This window comes from Parasteatoda tepidariorum, chromosome 5 (genome assembly GCF_982258835.1).
Source record: "Parasteatoda tepidariorum strain Cologne lab strain chromosome 5, Ptep-v5.0, whole genome shotgun sequence".
Lineage (NCBI taxonomy): Eukaryota > Metazoa > Arthropoda > Arachnida > Araneae > Theridiidae > Parasteatoda > Parasteatoda tepidariorum.
Genome location: NC_141759.1, coordinates 55,856,474 through 55,883,684, shown reverse-complemented (window position 1 = coordinate 55,883,684; position 27,211 = coordinate 55,856,474). Strand labels below are relative to the sequence as shown.

General features: G+C 28.0%; 1 protein-coding gene across 4 annotated transcripts in view; it reads right to left on the bottom strand.

The window, feature by feature from the left end:
• Window positions 1–27,211, bottom strand: part of LOC107438411 (neural cell adhesion molecule 1-A) — a 247,365-nt gene that overhangs the window by 109,035 nt on the left and 111,119 nt on the right. For 2 of the 4 annotated variants that reach the window (XM_087163964.1, XM_087163965.1), the window contains exon 1: window positions 19,803–19,860. The exons of the other annotated variants lie outside the window; for them this stretch is intronic. In XM_087163964.1, the coding sequence (XP_087020090.1) occupies window positions 19,803–19,845 (43 nt within the window). In that variant the 5' untranslated portion in view covers window positions 19,846–19,860. Of the gene's footprint in view, window positions 1–19,802; window positions 19,861–27,211 lie in introns of those variants that run through there. 4 annotated transcript variants of the gene reach the window in all.

Here is a 27,211-nt window from a genome sequence, read left to right as displayed (position 1 = left end):
TGGTTATTGAAAATAAATATTTAATAGTAAATAATCAGTCTAAATTTTTACCATTTCGGTAATTGAAAATAAATATTTAATAGTAAATAATCAGTCTAAATTTATACCATTTTGGTTATTGAAAATAAATATTTTATAGTAAATAATCAGTCTAATAGGAACAAAAAAAAATGCTGATAAAATCACCGTAATGTCATTGAAAAAAGAACCTCATAATTCTGGTTAATAAAAACAAATTATATAGTATTTAAACCATTCGTTTGGCAATTTTGTCATTCATATGGTAAGGGTTTCTCGGAAATTCTTATTTTCAAATTTAAGGTCCCACATTTAAGTAAAAACAACTACTTACTTTTATTGTCCCACATTTAGTAAAAACAACTAAATTAAAAAGTAAATTTAAACGAATAAACTGCTATGCTGAAATTTAATCATTATAAATTTACCAAATTTAACCACATTTATGAAATTTTATCACATGTTATAAAATCTTATTTTATTGTTAATTTTACCAAAATTAAAAATTACTGAGTTCTTAGGTGTTCTCATAAAATCAGAAACACGGTAAATTTAACCATATTTTGATAGTTTTGACCATAATATTTTTCTCAGTGTGATTTTCAAAAAGTGCCATATATTTTGCAATGAACTTAGCACATTTTATTTAATTCTGGAGAGTTAGATGTTTCTAGCTTTGACCATACTTTTCTTCTCAGTGCATTTTTGAAAAAACTTAAAATATTGATTTTGCTATTAGTCAAGCAATCAAAGTATGGAAATCTCATAATCTCATAATCTCAAAGTATGGAAAATTCCTGTTAATATATTTTCGATATAAAACAACTTTCGGGCAATCATTTCTGTAAATCATATAAATCCTTGCTGCAAATCAATTTGTCATCCCAAATTATCCTAATGGCAAGATAGAAATATGCATGCATAACAAGAAAATAAAAATAGGACTTTAACAAATATTTAATAAAAGATCATAAGAGAATAATATGAAATAATTATAAAAATCATAAAACCAAAATTTGTTTGGTTGATTTGTTCTCAAAGGTGAAAGCTTAATTATAACTGGAAAAAAAGAACACAGATAAGAGTAAACTATTTTATAAATGGTGAGTTTTCTAAATTGTTTTTTTTTTTTTGTTTTTAATATGAACCTAATTTTTATGAGGAATTTTTTGTATCAGCAAAAGAGTTATTATGAAATTTTTTGTGCAATGAAAATTATTCGTCAGCTACATTTGCAGCTTAATTCTTCTTTTTTCAGACAAACTATTTTACAAACGAGGAATTTTTTTAACTGTTTTTTTTTTTGTTGCTTTTATTAATATAATAAGAATTAAAGAGCTACTTCTTATGGAACAAATATTTAACACTATTGAAGAATATTGTGTATTTTTTCCCAGTAACTTCCGAAAAAAATGAATTTTCGAAATTATTTTCTTGATTTTTTATGCAAGATTTCTTTTTTATTTTGAATAAGATTTATTAACATTTTTTTGTTCAACAAAAATTATTTAACAAAGATAGTTAATAAAACGTGCAAGTTTTAGTAACCATCTTAGCTTTTATCGTAACTTCGTCAACTATCGTTAAGTCTAGCTTTATTATCGTTTTTTTTTTAAATAAAATATTAACATAAAGCTACATTTTAATACTGGGTTACAACGAGCTTTATATTAAACATTAGGTACAAAAGCTTTTAAACGTATAACAAAAGAAATATAAGAACACAACATCATTCTTACATCTAAAAAATTTAGATCAACATTTTGCTTTGTTATTAAAACTAACATAAAAGTTTCATAGCATCAGCTGTTTTTCTTTTGAAACTTTTAAAGCTAATATAGTTTTTTTTTCCTTCTAAAGAACGCTCATGTTAGCGAAATATCTTTAAGTGGTTTAAAGACGAATTTTTTTTTTTATTTCAACAATTCTTTTTAACTAAAGCTAACTAGAAGCTATAAAAAAAACAGCTATAAGACTAAACAAGCTGTGAAAAATCTCACATTGTTCTTTCTTATGCTTTCCGCTCTTTCATTCGCAACACTTTTATGTATTTTGATAGCATTTGCTCCAAAACTCATAAAAACTCCATCCTCATGGGAAGATATGGCGATATCGTGTAATTTAGTGAGGTGAAAGTAAGGAATCACAGAATTAAATTATAGTTTAATATACGTATGTGTGTGTCAAAATAATGGGCGTGACTGAAATTTCATTTTTTCAACCTTTTTCTTCTTTTTATGGTGTAATTTGAAGAACAGCTCCTATTTTTAACCGATCAATATAAGAAAAAAAAAGTTCAAAGAGGTTAAATTTTGAAGTGAGAAAAAGGTTTTTTTAAACAACAGAAACGTATCTACATTTATGTTAAAGAAAATTTTTGTGAAATTATTTCAAAAGGCCAAGCATTATAAAAAGAACTTTAAAATATTTTTTCTCCAAATTATGTTTTACTGCTCTAAGCAAATGGCATATTTAATTTGAAGGAGATGGGTGGTTGGAGAAGATACGTAATTACCCTTCCATAACTATCAGATAAATTTCGAGTTTTGATTAATGGTCAATTGCTATGGCTCGATTAACAATTTTAAAATTCAGATTTCAGTAATTTTAAATTTAATAACTGTTTTGAAATGAGTACAATGCATTGTTTTAAAGGGGAATAAAAATAAATATAAAATTTATTTCGATAAAGGATTCAAACTAGATTATTACTTTTAAATACTTATCCCTGTAACCTATAAAAAACTATTTTTTATTGTAAAATGAATGGAATTACAATCTTTCTTTATAATACAATCAAGTAATGATAAACCATTTACAAATAGTGGATCATATTCGGAGCAAAATGTCGTAACTTAAATCAGTCGCTGAATCACAATATACACTCATGGACAAAAAAATTAGCGCACCAAGAACGAGTCGTCAAAATGAAACGAAATTTTACATACGTAATGACTACTTTGATGTAAGTAAATGATTAGAAAATCAAAGAAAAACAATAATCTTTGATTTTCTAATCATTTACTTATATCAAAGTAGTCATTACGTAGTAAAATTTCGTTTCATTTTGACGACTCCTTCTCGGTGCGCTAATTTTTTTGTCCATGAGTGTACTTATATATAAATGAATATCGAGAAAGAAATGTAAATCAGAAATCGGATTATAAAATATATTTATAAATTATTATAAAATATGTTTATACATAATCAAAAAAAAAAAAAATTAGCAACTTTTAACAAATCTCACTCTATATAATCATTTCACACTATCCAAGTATGCCGCTTCTTATCAACTTTGACTTGGCTTCAACTGAAGGGATAATTAGTTGAATATCAAAATTTCTCACCATATCTTAATAAAACTCTCTATAAATATATTAAAATGTTAAAAAAGAAGCCATTTTAAAAAAATATTAAAAAAAACATAGAATGCTTTTGCATTACTAGTATTCCATCCAGGTCAAATATTTTTATTTTTTGAGCAAAAACCTTTCTCATATTAGAATAGATAAAAAAAAATAAAAAAAAGAACAGTTAGTAAGATGCCAAAAACAACGAAAGAAAAACATCCAAATCCATCAGAAGGGGAAAAAATAATGGACTAAATGGCTTTCTTTCTCGCCAAGTCCCTGATTCAGCAATATAAACTCTCTTTACCACAAGGGAACCCTATCTCAATACTACTGTCACCCCACGTACTTCATTGTTTTCACAGCCAGATAATGGAAGCCCACCACAGAAACATAAACACACATAGATAGGGGCATGATAAAGGAAGAAAGGTTAAACAAGAACAATAAAGAACAATTTGGAGATTCCTAACACTGATCGTTTGAACTCCTTGCACCCCTAGCTGCACCCACAAGCAAAATGCAAAAGGAACATTTTAACCGTTTCTTCTTCTTATTTTGAGTAATAAAAACAACATCCAGGGGGTGTTCATATTCCGTGGTATCAGCGTCTAAGTCGTGACCATACACGTAATAATCTGTTCACGTGCAGTGCAACTGAGATAGACGTCCCATGGACGTCTTAACTTCCCCCTTTAACCCTCATAACCCCACGTGCTTTCGCATTTTTTGCTCTCTCCCGCCTTCTACTTATAAGTCCTTATTCTTTTTTCCTCTTTTTTATTTTTTGAAAATTCGGTACTTATGTCTCTCCCTCTGGGATGAGCGTCCATCAAGGACGAAAATAGGATCGTATTTCAATGAAAGAGATTACAAGCGACTTTGCAGAGAAAGTAATATAGCAACCCTAAGCAAACTGGATTATAAACTTCAGTCTCGTTGGAATTGGGAAAACAACTGACTGACTGCTTACGAAGAAAAATAGTTCATAATCGTTGTCGAATGATTAGAAAAATATATGTTATAAAATCGAGTTGATAATGCTTGGATGAAAAATATTGTCTTTTAATGAGATTAAACTAAATTGATTTCCTATCGGTGGTATCAGAAAAGTTTAAGACGGGGAAAAAAATTGTAAATTTTATTTTTTTCAGTATTGGCTTATAGTTGCTAAACGTAGTTTTTTCTTTTCTTTTTTTTAATTGAAACACAATCATGTTTTGAAAATCAAAAGTTAGTTGGAAAATATCAATAATATAGTTCTTAATAATTTTTAGTATACCTATAGAACAAGTTTCAATAGTTTTGAAATCGACTTAATCAAGCAGTTTTTGACTATATCACTGAGAAAAAAAATTGGTGAAAACTACGAAAAAATATGGTAAAATTTAAAATGTCTGACTCCATGGGAACACCAAAAGGCTCGGTAACATTTATCGAAGCACTTTGGTAATGATTTTAATAAAATTAGCAATAAAATATGGTTTTATAATATCTGATAAAATTTGGTAAACGTGACAAAATTTGGCAATTTTATCACGATACCTTAGATTATTTATTCGGTTAAATTTACTTTTCTGCAACGTATGTTTTATTAAATGTGTGGCTATAACTCCTATAATTTTGAAAACCAGAATTTCTGATAAACCGTAACCATATGAGCGGTAAATTTACCAAATAAATGGCTTAAATACTGTATATTTTGGCTTTGTTACCAGAATTTTTTTTTATAACCAGAAATGTGATTACTATACAATACAGTATAGTAATCAATGATAAAAGCTATTTTAGGTACTGCACTCCAATTTTAACAGCCGTTATTAGCAAATATTAATGAATTCCGAATGAATATGGAGAGTGGCAAGGCCTATCTAAAGGAACTACTTTGTTTTTGACAAGGATTTCCATAATTTTTTCGGAATTATGGCAAGGTGGGAGCCGAATCTCGTTGAAATATTTCATCTTTTAGTACACTGTAAGAAATTCCGGATCAAACTACGGTTACCGGCGCTCAGGATGGTGGTACTTTTTACTGTAAAGTCCCTTTTTACTGGAACATGTTACGAAATGAAAAATATCATATACAGTATTTTTTACAGTACTAATTACCCTATAATCACTGAATCACTTTATTTAAACAAATATAACAGTATAATTACGGTTTAATATTATACGGTGAAAATGGATTTCACGGATGATGCCCCCAAAGTGCCAGTACTTACACTGTAATTTGATCCAGAATTTTTTACAGTGTAGAATACTGTCGTTCAAGTCAGGCCTCATTCTTTCTATACTGTTCTTGTACTGGTCGTAGTTCATTATTCCTTTAATAGAAACGAGTAACGGTTAACAATACCAAGAAACTACGCTTGCTTTAATTAATTCTCTTACAACTGTACTAAACAATTTGTACGAGTTAATAATTAAATAAATAAAAATAAGTAAAGAAATAAATAAAAAGATTGTTTAAATTTTAATAGAAATATCACATTTGACTTCTTCCTTTAAATTAAAATGACAAGCAATTAATGATCAACATGGGATTCCTAAGAAAAATTGTTCAAGCTTAGCTTCAGGTAAATATTATAGAAATACTCTCTAAAAAAGAAATTTCGTTTTTATTTTTTTGCTTGAGGCCAAGAAAATGATCTTTTACATCTGGCAATGAAAAAATATTCTCGCAGAAAATTGAGTACTAAGTTTAGGAAAATATTTTTTAAAGCTACAAACACTGATAACTCTAAAATTGAAATTTCAGTAATAAAGTTTACGATTGCTCTATAAAAATGAGAATTTTCAAGAAATTTATGAAATTCAGCAGATGTTAAAAGAATATGAACGAAAGTGCTAAAAAGGAACTGAAGATAGAAAAAAAAAAAATATTTGTGATTAGTTTTCAAAAATATTTACTTATTCTAGAGCTCTTCTTATAGTTCTACTTTAATTTTTATCTTGGGTTAAATAATGTTTGATTTCATAATAAAATTATGTAAATTTTGAATTATTTACAAAGATAAATTTTGTAAACTGATTCGTCATTATTTAATCATAAACATTTTAAAGAATTACAAAAGTTGGCAGTAACCTACTGTGTTATTTCTGAAGAAGTAAATCAGAATAAATACTTTTCTAAATCAATATTAAAACTTTACATTTCGTAAGTTTCGTAACTATCTGAGAGTTAAAAAGATTAATGATGAAAATAAAATTATTAATGACAATATAATTAATTATTAGTTGTGTTAATAATTCTAAAAGTTTTTAATTCTGAAAAAAAAAGCTTACTAATTTAAAGTATCAGATCAAAATATATAAACGGTTATTACTATATAATTAATTTTTCATCATATTTGAAAAGTAAACATTAATTGCTTTCACCATTTTTTTTCATAATTAGAATTCCGTACTTAACTGCAGATTCGAATCAACAAAGTGATATACAAAATACAAAAAATCACTGCGTTGTAAATAGTTAAGGGATCGACTGTTCGTTCTAATTTAAAAAAGTTGATTTCACCATTTTTTTTTTCATAATTAGAATTTCGTACTTAACTGCTGATTGGAATCAACAAAGTGATATACAAAATACAAAAAGTCACTGCGTTGTATATAGTTAAGGAAGCGACTGTTCATTTTAATTTAAAAAAGATGATTTCACCATTTTTTTTCATAATTAGAATTTCGTACTTAACTGCTGACTGGAATCAACAAAGTGATTTACAAAATACAAAGAATCAATGCGTTGTAAATAGTTAAGGAATCGACTGTTCATTCTAATTTAAAAAAGATGATTTCACCCTTTTTTTTCATAATTAGAATTCCGTACTTAACTGCTGATTGGAATCGACTGTTCATTCTAATTTAAACAAGATGATTGATCTGGAATCACTAGATAAGCCAAATCTGGTTTTGAGTAACTTTTATAGAATCTCTAATTAGATTCTTAACTTGACGTGTTTTTCAAGTTTCCGACTGTTTTTTAACTCTTCACTTTTTAGAAAAGAGTTATAATTCATGAAAATTAAAATCCTTTATTTTTGCTAAATATATATTCTAAACCACAAACAATTAAAATATTTCAAAAGTCGAAAAAAGAATTAAAGAATTAAAGATGAAAAATATCATTTTTGTGATCCAGAATCCACTGTTCTGATTCGAATTAGATGAGTTGACCGAATTTTTTAGGTTTGAATAGATAAAAAACCGTCGATTCATGCAGTGCATAACTTTTACTTGAATTACTGATTTAAATCATCGAATTTTTTTAGACACTGAAGTGAACATGTTCTTATGATTCCAATTATTTCTTACAATCAGTTAGTTTTACCTGACTATTTTCAGAGCAGGGGAAAAAAATTCTGTAAAATTCAATCCTCTATTTTTTGCTAAATATATTCTAGACCAAACACTTGGAAGAATTTTTGTAGTTGAAAAAGAAGAAAAAAAAAAGAATAAGAAGTAGAACAACAGAATGCTTCTTCTGAACGATAAACGACAGACACTGTGAGTAATAAATCACTGCTAAAGGGAACTAAAAATTAACCACTACAATTGTTTGTTGAAGGTGATAAAAAGGGATGCCGCGTTTGTCAGAAAATAAAAAAATACATTGTCGTTCAGAAGCAGTATTGCAACTCAACTTGTTTCGAATCTACTCAACACGTTCTTTTGCATTGCAGAAGATGTGTAAAGGAGACTGGGAACATAAACTTACTTTCCATCGAATTTATCGCCGTTCACCATTTTCCCACGCATGTCACCAGAATCATAATTAGAGACACACAATCTAAGTCCATTGTGCTGGAAGCGCGAGTCGTTAATAATTGATGTTTATCACCATTCGCTGTTGCCAGAAAGTGAAAGGATACTGTTAAACCAGTTGCTGCTATTGCAGAGGTCTGAAGATTCATTTTTAGATAAGTGGATTGAAAATCGCGACACAAAGAAATACATATTTGTTTTCATAAAATTTTAAAGTTTTTTATTTATAAAAGTTATATATTATTTATAAAGTTATATATATTTTCCTATTTATAAAAAAATTCCCGGTTTCACTGACAACATAAGAATATCTGGCAAGACGATAAAAAAAACTGTTTTATAAAATTTTCTATATAATGAAATAATTTCTACAAAATAACAATTATGGATGTTTGCAGTTCTAGTTATGTATGACAACATAATAAAGATATTTTTGTTTCCATTTTTTTATATATATACAAACATAGAAATGTTATTCCGAGAAAATAATTACTGCTGTGTACGTGGTTCCAGTTAAAATATGATGAATGACAACATAAAGGGATAGCTAGTTTTTAAAATTTTCAATAAATATTAAAATACTGTTCTTAGAAAAGCAATATTATGAAGTACGTGGTTGCAGGGAAAATATGAACGACAACATAAAGAAATGACTGTTTTTTTTCTTTTCAATTTTGATAAAAATGGAAATATTATTTTCTGAAAATAATTAGTATGAAAGTCTGTGGTTCCAGGTTCAATATGATGTATGACAATATCATGAATATAGAAATAATAAATTTTTAAAATTTTGATAATTATGGAAATTTTATTCTTAGAAAATATTTGGTTGTTCGGAGAGTAGTTTAGATTTTTTTTTGATAAAAATGATAGGCGATTTTCTCATTGTAAATAAATATTTTATTGAATCATATTGTCCACTCTGTTCCAATACCTTTTGCCCTCTTTCTACCAGAAGAATGATTCCAAGCGAATGAAAGTTCGGTGGGGAAAAAAAACCCATATCTGGGAGATTTTTGATCTTCTTATTTGAAGTTAAGGTTTTATGCCTAATAAAGTTCGTACTGAACGCAATACCGTTGTAGGCAGTCCATTGAATTTTTGATAAATATTGAAAGGGAATTTTTCGAAAGTAATCACCAAAATTCGTGCATGAAATTGTGTACGTAATAAAATAAAGAACGTTTTTAAAATTTAAACATAGCTCTTATCGAAACGTAAGAAACACTGCGCGCCAAATTTTATGATAATTAGTAATAACAGTGAGTGGAAGTGCCTAGATATTCATTAGTATGAAAATAAAAAATAACGGAGTACTTTTAACCTAATAGCATCTGTAATATTATTTTTGAAGACACCATTTGCTAAATGATTCAGAGCATTGCACTAAGCTGAATCCGTATCACTAGCCCAGAAAACCCAGTTTTGAATCTAAACCACATCCAAAAAAGCGTTTAAAAATCTTTTATTTATGCACTCGAATCTTCTAACTTTTATTTGCTGTTACGCAAAAACAGTGGCAATAATTATCTGAAACGTTCACTCCTAACTTTTTAAAAGTGAAGAATACTAATTATTTTTGTCAAGGAATGCATGAAAAATACAGAAAAAAGAAATCAAGAGCTACTTCTTGAGAGGATTAAACATTTTTGCTCCTTAGCATATCAGCAAAACTGCTTGTACAATGATATAAACTCACTGATACGTAACGTAACGGTGAACAATAGAAACTTTGTGTAGCTCAGAGGATAAAGCGTTCACCTTCCAATGAGGTGAACCAGCTTCGAATCCCAGCGATGACTGATCGATACGAATTCCGCACCCGACTCGCATCGACATAGATCTCAGTGGTAGTCGAATCATGGGTTAGAATCCCCTAGCCGACAGGCTAACCGTGGGAGGTTTTCATGGTTTGCTTCACCATGTAGAAAATGCGCGTTAATTCCATCAAAAAGTCCTCCACAAAGCAGAATTTCCCCCAATACTTGATCGAGTAGTTCCATTGTCTTTTGGATTGGGTTCAAATTTATAAGGTTACGGAATTGAACACTGGTAGCTGTAAGCCCAAAATTGGGTCTCCTTTTCAAAGACAGTTATAAAATAAAGTAGAATCTTTACAATTATAAACACAAAATAATAAAAATGAGATCAGGAAATGAAAAGACTGAAGATTCAAATTGCAATAATAAACATCATCTTACCCCCTTACCGGAATGGCAGTTGATGCCAAACCAATGAAACTATAGTTTGTCTACCGTAAGAACTCTCCCGCCACAAGGTCTGAAGCCGTCTGCTGCTATGGAAACAAGAATAGCGTATTTTTAGGAGGGTAGCTTCTCTTCACTCTTGGGCTAACACAATAGACCGAAGAAAAAGATTCTCCATCTCTGGCCAACCAGAGTCAAAACCAGCCTTACACAATGATCCCACACCCCTACTTGAAATAGTTATACCTCGTTGCCATAGTCACCGCCATGGGTCCAGACGAATGGCTAGGACTGTTCTTACTTTAGACCAGAGTTGGCCAAAAATGTAATCGATTACATTTTTTGATTACAGTAATCAATTACTTGTAATCATGATTACAATTTTCAAAAATTTTGATTACAGCTGTAATCATGATTACAATATTGATTACAGTAATCAATTACTTGTAATCATGATTACAATTTTCAAAAAATTTTGATTACAGCTGTAATCATGATTACAATTTTGATTACAGTAATCAATTACTTGTAATCATGATTACAAGTAATTGCGATTACAAGTAATCACAACAAAAACGATTACAAGTAATTATGATTACAAGTAATCAAAATATATGATTACATGTAATTTGATTACATGTAATTTGATTACATGTAATCTAATTACACGATTACAAGACTATTGTATTCTTATAAATGATTATATTTTACAGTAGATAGTAGAATGTATTTTATTATGATACATTTTGCACGTATTAACATGTACTGCATTTTGTACGTATTTGTATACGTACAAATGAATGTAATTAAAATGTATGTACATATGATTTTATCTAGTGCATATGTTCAGACATTTTAGTTTCACACACATGTACATACACTTATATTGTAGGTATAAAATATACGTACGTATGTATATAGATAATAATTACGTATGTATGTGCAAACAATGTAGACATGTACATTTATACACAATGAATATATGCATTTTATGCAAATATTTGTGTATGTAAAATGTATATCTATGTTCATGTACGCATGTATATACAAGTACTTGTGTTTGTACGAACATACATACATTGTCTGTACAATGTATGTCCCACGCATGTATGTGCAATTTATTTATGAACAGTACAATATATGTATGCATGTACAATATAGGTATATCTGTAGGATGTACAATATATGTATGTAAACATGTACATGATATGCATGTCCAGTGTATTTATGTACATGTACATAATATGTTCATGTTCAATGTAAGTATCCAAATATGCATAATACATTTGTGTACGATTGTACGTACATTGGGCGTATTTATATTTCACATATATTCATACATGCATTCGACATGCATAACGTACGTACATACACACATTTGAGATGCATATATTGTACAGATGTATATACATATAGCGTACAGATGTATATTCATATAATGTACATATGATGAAATGAACATATAATGTTCATATAATGTACATATGTGTGTACATGTACAGTACATATGTGCATAAATATATTGGGCATAATTCTTTCGTACAAATTTTACATGTGTACATGCATGCTATCCCTATCTATGCATATGGTGCAATGTATATATGTCCAATGAATGTATCCACACATGTACAATACACGTATGTTCCATGTATGCATATCCATATGTACTATATATGCACGTACAATACATGAATGTATGTACATACATTGTACATGCGTACATACATTACACGTATACATATGTACATTACATTTATGTCTAAATATGTGTACAATGCAATAAATAAAATGCATGTAAGTTAACTTTTAATGACTCAAGCAAGTTAAATGACAAAATCAAACGATATTTAAATTTAGTTTTCAGCTTTAATTGTTCTATATCATTTTGAAATTCTCTGAATAAAAAATTATTTTCAGGTACTTTCATGAAATGTTTGACAATATAGATTTATTTTTTTTATAACATAATGCATGATTCATAGAAATTTTTTAAATGGTAAGAAAAACGGTAAATTTTATGTGTGGAATTAATAATTTAGAAATTCCAAATAAAATTATCGTTTGCTTTCTAAAAAATATGAGGTCGAGTTTCATATGCCTTAGAATAAATTTTAAAACAAATTTTAATAACTTTACTCATATAATTTTTTTTAATGTATGCACAATGTATGTGTATATTGTAATTACATATATTTAAATGTACGCATGCATTTGTACATTACTTGTAATTATGTACGTGTATACGTTGTATGCACATGCATACATTGTGCATATAACTATTTTTTTGTACATCCATGCATTACATGCGCATGAGTATTAACAAAGTATGTAGTTATACAAGTACATACGTAAGTTGTACATAAGTACATACTTTGCGTAAACATATATCGATGTACATATAAATATGCATGTATACATGTACGCATTTTATTTACGCAACTATGTGCATATATTGTACCTTTAAATAACATTCTTGCATATTGTTCGCAAATACGTACAATTTTATATACAAACGTACATTGCATATACGTGCTATTATCGTAAATTTGTACAATATATGCACTTAAGTACATAAAAGCATGCAAACGCATAAACAATAATTTATTTTCATACATGTTCATACATACATTGTCTATGTATATAAAGATACAAAACATTGCCTTTTTGTACAAACTAACATACATGCGTACATGTATCATAAATTCATAATTATATGTACTAAGCATATGCGCATTGCATTAAGTATATTACAATATAATTATGAATATTGTACGTACAAACAACGTTTGTGCATACATTGTATGTATAGGAATCGCAAATTGTACGTTTATGCGTGCGTACATTCTATGTACATAAAAATATGTAAACACAGGAATACTTACATAAAAAACTTGACTATAGTATACAATCGTAATAACTTGTAATCGTATAGTTTGATTACAAGTAATCACAATTACATGTAATCAAATTACATGTAATCAAGATTACATGTAATCATATATTTTGATTACTTGTAATCATAATTACTTGTAATCGTTTTTGTTGTGATTACTTGTAATCGCAATTACTTGTAATCGTGATTACAAGTAATTGACTACTGTAATCAAAATTGTAATCATGATTACAGCTGTAATCAAAATTTTTTGCAAGTTGTAATCACGATTACAAGTAATTGATTACTTGTAATCGTGATTACAAGTAATTGATTACTGTAATCAAAATTGTAATCATGATTACAGCTGTAATCAAAATTTTTTGAAAATTGTAATCACGATTACAAGTAATTGATTACTTGTAATCGTGATTACAAGTAATTGATTACATAGCTGTAATTATCTGTAATCAATTACAGTTGTAATCGATTACTGTAATCAACGGCCAACTCTGCTTTAGACAAACTATACACGAAGGGAAAAGCGTGTTCTTCTAAGTTGAAACTAGTCTAGACTGGAGGTCAATTTTTTCCTTACTAAGACAAACACCTTTGCAGATGTGCAAAACAATTTTCAATGTTAAATTATTGTAGACAGAGAAAATCCAATTCAAACTTTGATTAGTAGATATGAAAAGGGGAGCAGGGAAGGGTTAAAACAATTCATATTTAGTTACTATAAAGTTTTTTCTGGTTAGTTATAAAATAAACTAATAAATAAGTTACATAATATATTAATAAAATTAAAATATATAATGAACTCTTATTACGTTTTTCCTTTTCTTTTTCATTACATTTCTTCACATTATATTTCTTTTCAATTAAGTTAAATAATATAGTAATAAAATTAAAATAAATAATGAACTCTTGTAACATTTTAACATTTCTTTTTCAAATTACTTTACACCGAGAATTTAATTTTATTAATAACATAATAAGCAAATTTTATAAGAGTCTACTGCTATGAAATGATAATTATTCAAATAATAAACGCTTAAGAATAATATATAAGTAATAAAATAATATATCAAAAATTGTAAACTTTTAGTAACTACTAGTTAATAGCAATTCATTGCGAAACAGTTTGATTTATATAAAAACAACAACTACTTAAGGATTACTATTATAATGATAAAATGTTAGAAGATTATTTAATAAGTAGTATTAATTATTAATCTGTTTCTCGTCATGTAGTTAACTGAAATGAATCCAAACTTTTTGATCTTGGGTTTATTTTAGAATTAAAAGAGAAATAGTAAATTAAAATTTTCCTTTTTCAACTTGTTGGTATTCTTATATTCTTTTAGTGGGATTTAATCATAATCAAATACGCTGGGTATGTCGGTTTTCGCTTGTTCTTTTTATGGGAATTAATCGTAATCAAATATGCAATTTCTAATTATACAACAAAAAAATTCATTTAGATGTTTTCTAAGAAACGTTTTTCTTACTAATGCAGGAAAAAAAAGATATAAAAGAGTTAATAAAAAAGTCACATTTAATAAAAAAAATTGAAGAATAAAAAAAAGTTTCCTTATTAACCTTAGGAAAGAAAAAAGAAAAAAATAACAATTAAGTACTTCTATGGTCTGTTTTTATAATTCAACTTAAATAGGGACATTTTATTTCATCATTAATAATAGTTAACCACAACTTGAGCAATGCAGTTTTTTTTGCTAGTGTTTTTTTATTTGAAAAAATTATTTAAATGTATTCATTTATTTCAAAATAACGAGTGTTAATAATATATTCGTACTAGTTAATGTGTTTTTTAAATATTTAGTTTTAATAATAGTTTAAAGCTTTATTGCATAACTAAAAGATACTTAAACACTAAAACGTAACTTAATTAACTAAAAGTACTTGAAAATACTTATATTGTACTAGTAATGAAATGTTTTCTTCTTCTTTTTTTTTTTTTACTTTTGTGTAAGTCATGTTGTTATTGATTAATTATAACGTGACCTTATTATTGAAGCGTTTAGTTATAAGAAGGTTATAAGCGATATTTTTGTTTAGGACCACCACCTTTCAAACTTTAAGAAGAAAGTTGTTATTATAACATATATTCCATTCTTTTCTTTTTTATTTTACTTATTAGAATTATTTGAATGTAAAAATTAATGTTGCGTACCCATGTAGCCTGTTTTAAACTCACAGTTCAAGAGCGATTTTTGAATTTCACATAGCTTATTCTTTAACTTAGTTTTTCAATTGTTGAGAATTGTGAACGATGCATAAAAATCCGTAGTAAAATTTTAAGCACTGCATTATACACCGTTAAATTGCGATAATCCGGGAAAGTGTAATTATAATTGATCTGCAGATTAATACATCGATCAATTAAAGAATGAAAAATTACTTAATATCTAACTTGAATTCCGCGTGATTAAATCTGACGCCCTTTACGCAGATGGCAATGTTTAACTGCATACATTATGCATGAAGTTAAACTTAAAAGTGAGTAATGCTCAATAATTTTATTTAAGTAAAGCACTAAATAGTTTTATTCAATAACTTGACCAGTATTTTAACACATAATTTTATGAATTAAAGTGTTTAAATAATACACGTATTAACTAATAAGTAAAATGATATTAAGCAAAAAAAAAAATCCCGTTAAATGTTTTTACACTTTTACTAAAAACAACTAACAAATTAACAAGTGGATTTCGAATTTTAGCGCTACATAGATATACGAAAAAAAAGAAGAAAAAAAAAAACATACATAGCGTAGCACAAATGTTTTTAAAAAAATGTTGTATATTTATTAGCTGTGTACTAGAACAATTAAAATGCTTTTTTTTTTATTTATTTCCTAAAACGAATTTGTACAATATTCGTTTATCAGAGCTCTGGCCTATCAATTGGTTTGAATCCCAGAGATGACAGATCGATACGAATTCTGCACCCGGCTCGCACCGACCACAGTGCTGACGTACAATATCCTCAGTGGTAGACGGATCATGAGTTAGAGACTGTGGGAGGTTTTCGTGGTTTTCCGCTCCATGTAACGGAAATGTGGTATAATTGCATTAAAAAACCACCACGGTGGCAAATTTCTCTCAATACTCCCTCCAGGAGTTCCCTTGTCTTTTGGATTGGGTTAAATATAACAAGGCTATGGATTTGAACATTGGTAATCGTAAACTCAAAATTGGGTTTATAAAATATAACATTTATAAAATAAAACATCAAAAATATTTATTGATTAGAATATTTTGTTAGTGTTTCTAAAACGCTGTACGAAGTCTATAGGACACAAGAAGAACAATTTATCTGTGACAAACTCTTTTTAAAAAAGTGTCCAAAACATTTCAGCTACTTTCTAAAACGTTCACGCATCCACAAAATATAAATATTTCTTAAAAAGTTTGATCGCCATTTCTGATACGTTAAAGAGTGTTTAAAACATAAAAGAATGCATTTTAAAGTCTATTCCTACAAAAACGTTTTAGAGATTTATCGTGTTTCAGAAAGACTGAAACTATTTCTGAAACATGAATCAGACGTTTTATATGAGATATAAAAATAATTAATTATAAAATAAGCGTTAGAATTTTGTTTAAAAAATATTCGAATTAAAATTAAAAATTCTATTTTTAAAAATATTTCTTTTCCGACCTAAAAATCCTTGAAGCATGCCTATTTGACGCTTGTTTTATTAAAAAAAAGCATTTTAAACTATTATTAAAAAAACGAACTTCATAGGAGAAAATCTATTTTTTTTCTTCCATACATTAAGTCGTTTTCATACTCCGTTGAAGGAATCTGCAAATATTTTAATACCAAAAAATAAGCAGAAGGGCCTATCAGAGGCTTTTTTGATTGATGGAAAAGCAAAGAAGAAGAATGGATAAATTTTGAGTTAGTGAATTTAAGGCGCTCAATCACTGTCAAAGATAAATTTTTCCATTCTGTTGTTTACTCACGGATAACCTTTCATTCAAAATTAAAATAGAAATTTTCTCATCTATTTAATGCGTCCTTTGGCTTAAGAGTAAACAAACTGCGCGCCATTGTTTTCATCAATAGTTAATAACAATTTGACTTAGTTATGACAAGGGGTGGAATGAAAAAATATTTAAATTTATTTCCCAAAGAGAAATATTGAATTTTTTTTGCAGCTATGTCTTCTACATATAAATTTGAGAAATAACGAACATTTCTTGTAACGGGGTTTATAATAACACAAATAAAGAGTATTCCACAATCATCGTCTTACCTATATCTATTTTTAAAATCCTTCTTAAAAATAAAGTATAATATTCATATTACGGGTAGAAAATTATTATTCACGCCAGGAAAAAAGAAAATGCTATCAAAATATCGCGATTTGATACTTTTTATTTCATTTTATAACCGTCGTTGAATAGCCGACCCAGTTTTAGGTTTACTACTGGCAATGTTCAAACTCCGCAGCCTTGTATTTTAAACCCAATCCAGAAGACAAGGTAACTCCTGGATCAAGTAGTGGGAGAAATTTGCCTTCGTGGAGGACTTTTTGATGGAACTAACACGCATTTGCGTTACAGGGCGAGGAAAATCACGAAGACCTCCCATGGTTAGCCCAACGGCAAGGGGACTCTAACTCATTATCCGTCTACCACAGAGGACATTTTTACGTCAACGCCGTTGTCGGTGCGAACCGGGTGCGGATTTCGTATAGACCAGCCATCACCAGAATTCGAACCCGGTTCACCTTATTGGAAGGCTAATGCTCTATCCACGGATCTTGGGTGAGAATCCCCTTCCCATCGGGCTAACCGTGGGAAGTTTTCGTAATTTTCCACTTCATGCAATGCACTGTGGCTTAGTTCCATCAAGGCCTCCATGAAGGCTAGTTTGTTCCAATGCTTAATGTAAGAGTTCCCTTGTCTTCTGGGTTGGGTTCAAAATAACAAGGTTACTGAGTTGAACGTTGAAAGTCGTAAACTCAGAATTGGGTCAGCTGTTATTCGCCGATTATAAAATAAAATATAATACGTTTATGATTAACTTAATTTATTTCAGGTTTTGAAGTCTACGCGAAAAATAAATTATAATTGCATAAATATCAAACTTCAATCAACTTATAAGTTAAAGTGAAAAGGACACAAATAAAGTGATATCTAAGGAGATGATGTACCTTGGGATGTTATATCGTGAATTCAAGGAATGATATGATATGTTGTACCGTGAAATAATTATTTACATATAGATACAATGTGCAACATTATGTTGTACCTTACTCTGATTTTCCTTACTTAAAAATCTTAAGTGTATGACAGAATTTGTATGACAGAATTTGTCCGCAAGAAATTAGATCAATAGAGAAACGTGTTATAAAAATACATATTTTTTTCGCGTTTAGGTGTAAACTTTCTAAGCAATGCAAACCATTACTTCTGAAAAAAAAAAGCTAAGAAATAAGATTGGTCAAAGATACAGCATTCTCCTTTATAAATAAAACTGTCATTAGATCACTGGATTTTACATTTGTGGTAGCAAAATTTTCGATTTGTACCACCTATTTCTAATATTATACTGGGAGTAGAAAACATAAATGTAACATTACAAAGATCGTCCTTTCTTCGAATTAAATTACTTGTAATAGTGTCTAAAAATCTTTCCAATAGTCGGTTTTAGGTCTGGATTAAGAAAGGAAGAATCTTTAATTTAAAACTTATATCTGAGAAATAAAACTAATTCCCTATTAACAGTAAAAATGTGAAATTATTCGAAGAGATAACACTTCAAAACATAAGTAACAAATGAGCTAAGAAAAAACTGTTGGATCTATGCATTTTTTATTCTTATAAATATTCAACGCAGCAACCATACCCTATGTAATATCCCTAGAGCAATTTTTTTTGTTACAGAAAAATAACATCAGCAAGTGCTGCAGATTTACATTTTTAAATACACTTTTAAAATTACTTTTGTAAACTCGCTCAAACTTAACACACATTTTTATAAATATTATTAAGAGATTATAACTTAATAATTCACGATACACAAATTAACCATTCCTGATAAAATATTAAAGCAACAATGTTTTCCAACTGATAAAAAGACGATTTTGCATTTTTACATCGTAAATTGAGTTAAGTTTTTTTCTAACCCACAATTTTGAAGCAGTTTAAATTGGAGGTTTAAAAATGTTAAGTTTTTAAAAATTATTCAAACTTTTAAAATTTATCTAGTGATACGTAAAAAATTGCAATTAGTGAGTTGCATTAAAAAGAAAATTCGAAAGCTTTTTTTTAAAGAAAAATAACTAGAAAGCGTTAAAATAATAAAATCTCAAAATAATTAATATTAAATAGTCATTGAGAAGGAAATTCCTAAGGTATTTGAGAACAAAAAAAAAAGTTTAGTTAACAAAGAAAACAATTACACTAAGTTAAATTTCGTTTGAAGTGAAAGATTAGTAATATTTAAGAAAAAAACTATATCTTGTTCAAAAATCGTAAAAATTAATCTTTAAATCATGTCTCATTTAAAAAAATCATATCAAGAATAAAATTATCGGATAAAATAGGAAGATATTACCACTATTCATCCATAAAGAATTTCCAGGCATACTGATTAACATAACGCACTTACCTAAATAAAGAAAGAGAAAATTTATTAACATGACATACACCACTTAAAAAATTAAAAAAGTAAACATAAAACAAAAAAAAAATCTTCTTTTATAGCTAAAAACAAAATCGATCTGGGGATTAAATTAATAATCTTAAATTCAATATTTACTTTAGTCTTCATCAAGAAAATATTGTTCAAAGAAGAAAATGTCAAGATTTGAAGAGCTTAGTGAGTTTCAATTAATTAGATCAAAACCTAACACTTTTACTGGTATTAAAATATCTGACGTAAAAAGTTTTTTTTTAAATTTCCTCTCGTCACGTTTGATTACTGCCCTTTTTAAAAAAAGTTTTGAGCATACAAAGTTTTCAATTAATTCGATGAGGAAGTATCTCATAAAGAATCAAGGGCTCCTTAATATATTTGATTATTCTCTCTGTGATTCGACGATGCCCTTTGGCTTATAATTTCAAAACATTTTTATAGATTTAATTTTTCTTCTGATTTATTTTTGCGAGAAAGTTTTTCAGCAAACAACTTATATTTAATTTGAATTATCTGATGTAAAAACAATTGATCTGATGAAAAGGATTTTAAAAATTCACGGTATTGGATTACTGATTATCTTTTTCTTTAAAATTAAATTTTGAGATTACTAATTTTTCATCTAGGGATTGTTATAAAATAAGTGAAATCTGCGTAAGTTGAATACGTGTTGCGCATTGTTTTTGTGGTCAATTTAGACAGGTGGTCAGCAAGAAGGGAGGAGGGAGTTACTGTTTTCTTCAGGGTTGGCAAATGCCATTTCTTTTTTGGTTTCTTCCAAAAAACCAAAAAGCAACCAGTTTTTTGGGGAAAAACCATGGTTTAAACCAATTGGTTTAAACCATGTCAACCACGGTTTTCTTACGCCAATGTTTAAATACACAAGAATAATGTATATAACAGAGATGTATTAGGTACCCAGCTATCTGATAAGACTTTTATTACCCAGAAGTGGAATTTTTTTACCGTGTACCAGGATCCAATTTTTTATCTAAATACCTGCACCGCAGGTATCCAAAATTGACCAACTTTACCGGGTATCCAGTACCGAGTAGCACTCATTTATGTTCAACACAACCGTAGTCAGATTTAAAAATTATTGGTGAATATAATGCAGCATTTGAATTAACATTTTGAATTATTATAATGCATGATTGATTATAATTGAATCATCATATTCGTATCAATGACCAGTTAGAAAACATTAATTTCTCAAGTTTAAAAACATATTAATCATATATTATTTAGCCACTTAATGCACAGATTTTTTGAAAAAAACCGGCCAAAAAAATCTTTTTTTTTTTTAAATGTAAAAAAACACACTTTAGAGCATTGTGTCAATGCATATTTTCAATTCTCGATTATATTCGAGTATGAAAAATTATAACAGCATAAAATACAACGCCGCTCGAATTATTTCGAGTTTCGAATTATTCGACTGTTTAGCGAGCTCGAATTAACTCGTGCGCACAAGTTAAGGGGTTAATAACATACATGAACTATAAGTATTCAATATTAATTTATTTAGTAAAATTTTTCAAGAGACTGTTTCTAATCGAAAAAAAAATAGTTGAATAATTATAATTGTAACAATGATCAGTTTGAAAACATTAATTTCTCAAGTTTAATAGCATATTAATTATACATTATTTAATAACATATATGAAATAGGAGTATTAAATATCAATTTATTGAGTAAAATTTTCAAAGACACTGTTTCTAAACTGCATCCTTTTAATTTTAAATTCTGAAATTTTTTTTCTTCGTATTTACAGAAATATTACTTAAAATGTTCATTATTAAATTTCTTTTCCATAATTTTAAGAAATTGTTTTTAAATTTAAATTTTCAATTTTAAACTTAAATTTTTTTTCATAAATTGCTTCTATCCATTTTCTTTTCATATATTTAATTAGACCCACTTTTTTTCAGGCACTTCCAAACTTAACCTTTTTTTTCCAGATGTTTCCGATTTTAATCGTTTTTTTAATACATTTCCGAACTTAACCTTTTTCATTTATTTTCAACCTCAACCGTCTTTTATGCGCTTTTGAACTTAACCTATATTTTCATTCATTTTCGAATTTAACTTTTTTTGTACTCATGGTAGAAAGCAAATTGCAAAATGTTCAAATGTTTTTCCAAGAATATTTTGGCGCAAAACAAAAAACTTTTTTTTTCTTCTTAGAATTGCTTTTTGAAAGATAAGTTTTGACATTAGTTGTAAATGCATTTTAGAGAAAAATGAAATTTAATGTAATACGAATTGAAAAGGAAAACAATGGGAAGATGAAATGAAAGATAACATTAAAAAAAAGAAGCTTTATTTCGATTTCGGATATTTATCACCCTAATATTTTTTCTTTTATTACTTTATGTTTGGAGGCGATACATTTTTGCAAACCGATGATATCTTTGAAACATATTTTAAAGTTTTTTAAAAATATATATAAGATAAATCACACTATATAAAGAAACATTTCATATATGTTTTTACTATGGCGATATTTCAAAGAAAAAGACAAATAAGGTATACAGATTCTGTTATCAGGGGTCTGTTCAAACATTTTGTGAAAGGTCCGTTTTTCGTGAAATTGTGAAAAAATTACTCACATTCTTTCAATCAGGGTCCACTTTTATGAATTTGTGCAAATAGGGTCCTGTTATTGCAAAAAAAAACTTTTTCAAAGAGTTTTTAAATTGTAAAAACATACAAGATTATGCTCAACACTGTAAAATTATAATTAAAAAAATTAAATTTTAAAAAGTAAACAACAATTGCTGCTTCTAAATTAGAGATGCAACATACAAATATTTGGTATTTAGCCTATACTGCTGAAAGCAGAATATTCATTTCGGACGAATAATGGATCAATCGTCTGCCGAAGACAAAACTTAATTCGTTTACATCCATCTTTCTTGTTTTCTGCCCTGGAAAGGGTTTCTTCGATTAACAAAATAATAATGAAGATGAACAAATTTGTGAAGGGTCCGATTAAAAGAAAAATCATTTTGTGAAGGGTCCGTTTTTAAGTTAAAATATTTTGTGAAGGGTCCGTTTTTATGAAAAGATATTTTGTGAAGGGTCCGTTAACGGACCCAAATTTCTTCTAAACAGACCCCTGGTTATGATATAAATATAATTAAATTAAATCCAAAGCGTAAATAAAATATACTAGGAAAAGTGTTTGATGTGATAAACTATAACTGTTTTTAAAACTTCTTAAAAAAAAGTTAGGATTTTATAACGAGGTATGAATTTTTAAACAATTTGGGTTGCGATTTTAAATTCAATTTCATAAAGTTTAAACAATAAAATAAACTTATTTTCAATTCTATTATGATACGGTCATAATAAAAACAGTAGTAAGTAAACCTGTCCTTTACATTTCTAAAATTATTTCAGAAAATAACTAAATTTTAGATAGCAACTAAATATTAAATATTTTTTGTCTTAAACAGTGCTTTAAAGAAAAGTAATTTATATTTGATAATATTTTCTGTTAATACATTTAATAAAAATCTTTAAAAACTGTTCGAGGAATATTAAATTTTTATTTCAGTACATTCCCAAATTTTTTTTGAAAGATTTTTATTTTGATTTTTTACCATAGAAAATTAGATCACACGGTCAAATTAATAAAGAGCAACATGTAAACTGTTTTTTACATTTTATTTTATAACCGTGGTTGAACAGCCGATCCCATTTTGGTTTACTACTACCAATGTTCAACTCCATAGTTTTGTAAATTAGAACTCAATCCAGAATACAAGGAAGGGAACTCCTGGATCAAGTATTGGAAGAAATTTGCCTTTGATGAGGACTTTTGATGCAGCTAACCAGAATTTGGGATACATCGAGTGGAAAACCATGAAAACCTTTGGATTGCTCAATCCCTTGAGCAATCACGGCTTTCGTTCTTCCTGTCCTTGTTAAAATTATCTTATTATATTTAAATTTCTTAAATTTTGTGCTTAAAATCATGTATCAAAAAATACAAGTTCACTATCAATATCAATATAGGCCAAAGCATTAATTAACAATATGCAGAATAGGTGAACTGTTTTTTTTTAAGAAATTTTTTATTCAACTTATGGTTCACCCACGTGGGATGAGGTAACACGAACTTCTTGTTTATTTACATTTAAATCTGATTAGTACATGCAAGTGCAAAGGGTTTTTACAAAGCCTCACTTTGAATCAGCATAAAGTGACATCACTTCGAGATCCTGTTCCTTGACCTTCGACCGAATGATGATTCGTTGACTTAATGTTTCTATTATTCTAATTGCATCAGAATAAAGACATCATCGTCCCATTTATTCACACTTGCGTTTTGGGAGTCCAAAAATATCAACTTGCATGTGAATAAGCAATCCGGAAGTCGAGGCAAATTCCAGCCAATGAGAATGTCCGATGATGAATATGAGATCGATTCTTGAAATATATTAAATAAAGGTCGAAGTTCAGTGTTATTATTCTTGAGGTGAATATGACTGTTATCACTGAAATAACATCGTGACTCATTTCATAACGAAAGAAAACAGATTTATCAGATATCAGTCAGAGAATTTCATAAGGAAGATTCGGTTGAAGAACATAGCATGAATAACTAAAATCTTATCCAAGATTAAATACAACAAACATTTGGTAGTGGTATTTTAAATTTCAGCATAATTAACATAAAGTTAAATTTCCGGTATGACTAAGGTATCAAACTTTATCATGCATCACATTCATAAGTTAAATATCATTAAATATTTATAGTAACAATTTTTGTTAGTCGATTTTAAGTTAGATGGTTAAGAATTGAAAACAGAAATGCGCGCACAAGTCACATATTTTCTGAGTTAAGAAGTATTCTTTGAAGAAGGGAATTATGAAAACTTTTAATTTGGTGCTGATGTTAAATCTACAAAAAAAAAAAAAAAAACTTTTTTTTATCCGAACTGGAAAGCTTTAATAGACAATGTTTAATTTTTAAACAGATTTAATAAATTAGGAAACACTCTGTCTAGTGTTAACTAAAGAAAAGAAGGTGGGATAAAGGACTGAATAAAAAGTATCTTGAAAAGAACCAGAATATGGTAAAATTTATGGTGTTTCTGGTTCTATGAGAACACCAAAAAGCTAGAACCAGAATATGGTAAAATTTATGGTGTTTCTGGTTCTATGAGAACACCAAAAAGCTAGAACCTGAATATGGTAAAATTTATGGTGTTTCTGGTTCTATGAGAACACCAAAAAGCTAGAACCAGAATATGGTAACATTTATGGTGTTTCTGGTTCTATGAGAACACCAAAAAGCTCGATAATTTTTAATGAAGCGCTTTGTTTATCATTTGGTAAAATTAACAGTAAAGCATGGTTTTATAATAAATGATAAAATTTTGATCAAATTTCGAAAATTTACCATGGAGAGCATTGTATTAAAAACCATTTATTCGGTTACATTTACTTTTCAGTTTTGTATTTTATACTAAATGTTTGATAATAAGAGCCTTAGTTTTAAAACCAGAATTTCCAGTAAATCGTTGCCTTATGAACGGATAAATTACCAAATAAATGGCTTAAATACCGTATACTTTGGTTTTAAATACCAGAATTATGTTGTTCTTTTTTTATTAGAAATGCCACTACCATACAGTAGAGTAATTTTATCAGAATTTTTTTTTCGTGTACTATTTTTTTACAGATAAAAAAAAACAAATTATTATTTCTTTACGATAGTTGTTCATTCAAATTTAAAAATTAAGCTGTCCTAAAAACTGAGACTGCACAAGAATTAGCAAATAGGTCTTACTGTTTGAGAAGATTCAAAAACTACATTCCTTACTGTAGTGATGCTACATAAAACGAGCTAACGTAATTCATTACTGTGACGTAGTATTTTATCAAATTGCTAATTAGCATTATTGCTTATTATGTGCAAATATATTCGAATATATAACCCACATACAAGAGATTTGATTTGTAGGTCAACATTCCATTACAAATTGTGTTAAAAATTTAGTATATAATAATTTAAAATAATAATATGAAATAGTAATAATTTATTGAGTAAGAATAATTTAAAATTAGCTCCGTTAAACTAAAGATTCCTTTACAGTTTACAATTTTAGATATTTAAGGATATATGTTTAAAAACATTAACTCGATAATAATTATCAGTAAATACAAAAAATACTTATGTATAGCTACTGAATTTTAATTTCGAATCAAATAAGCACGCTACAAAGAATTTCTTACAAAAAAGCGAAAGTGCTCGTTAAGAATTTATTATACTAAAAAAAGCATTATTTTTGCCATTAGCATAACATCATCTTAATTGCTTATTCATGAAATTTTATCATACTTCATCCAACAAACAAATTATTATTGTGCGTTTTTGAAACATTCATTTTAATAACTTATTCAAAACATTTCAGTTAAACAAATTATTTTAGAGTTATGATGAGAAGTACGTTCGGCAGCTGAAACGAATGTATAAAATTAATTTAATTGTTCTATTTTTCTAAAGAATTTAATAGTTCCTAAACCTGTAAAAAATTTTGATACATTTTATGAAAATAGAAAAACATAATACTTAAAATTCAAACTGATGTTTAATTATGTTAACTGATATGTCAATTTAAATCATGGTTTCAAATTTAAAGTGTGAGCATAACATTATAAATATTGACTTTAAAATCACTAATTATTTAAAACTTTCTAAATACACGCTGTAACAAAAATATAATTCTTAAGCACTTTAATTTAAACTATGCTACACTTTAATACTATGTCAATCAAAATCATTTAAAAAAAATTTCGGAACTATTTTTTTACACTGGAGAGGGGGACTAAAAATACGAAAAAATGAAAGCGTGGAAGATTTTATAAAATTTTTTTAAACTGAATCACAAGAAAATCATTGAAAAAAAACTTCATTCCCAATTAGTGATCATACTGGATGATAATTGAAGATCAATGGGAAAGAACTGTTTACGTCCAATTTCAAGAAGAAAAAAAAATGATAGTTGGTTGATAGTTGGTGGGACATTTTGAGCATTCTGAGGATTGCTAAGTTTTCACAAATCTATAGCGTGGAAAAACGGATTGCCCCCGAGAGTTATTACATAGTGAAGATGGGCCGTAATGGGGACAAATTATTCCTGTCCGCCCATAGACATAAAATACAAAGTAAAGTGAAGAAGACGTGAGGAAGTATTGATTGGAGAGGAAATATTATGGAAAAAACTGCCCTTGTCCAACCTGATTTTTTAAATTTTATTTTTTCTAATCATCAAAAATCGTAAATATTTCTTTGACATTTTTAGAAAATGTA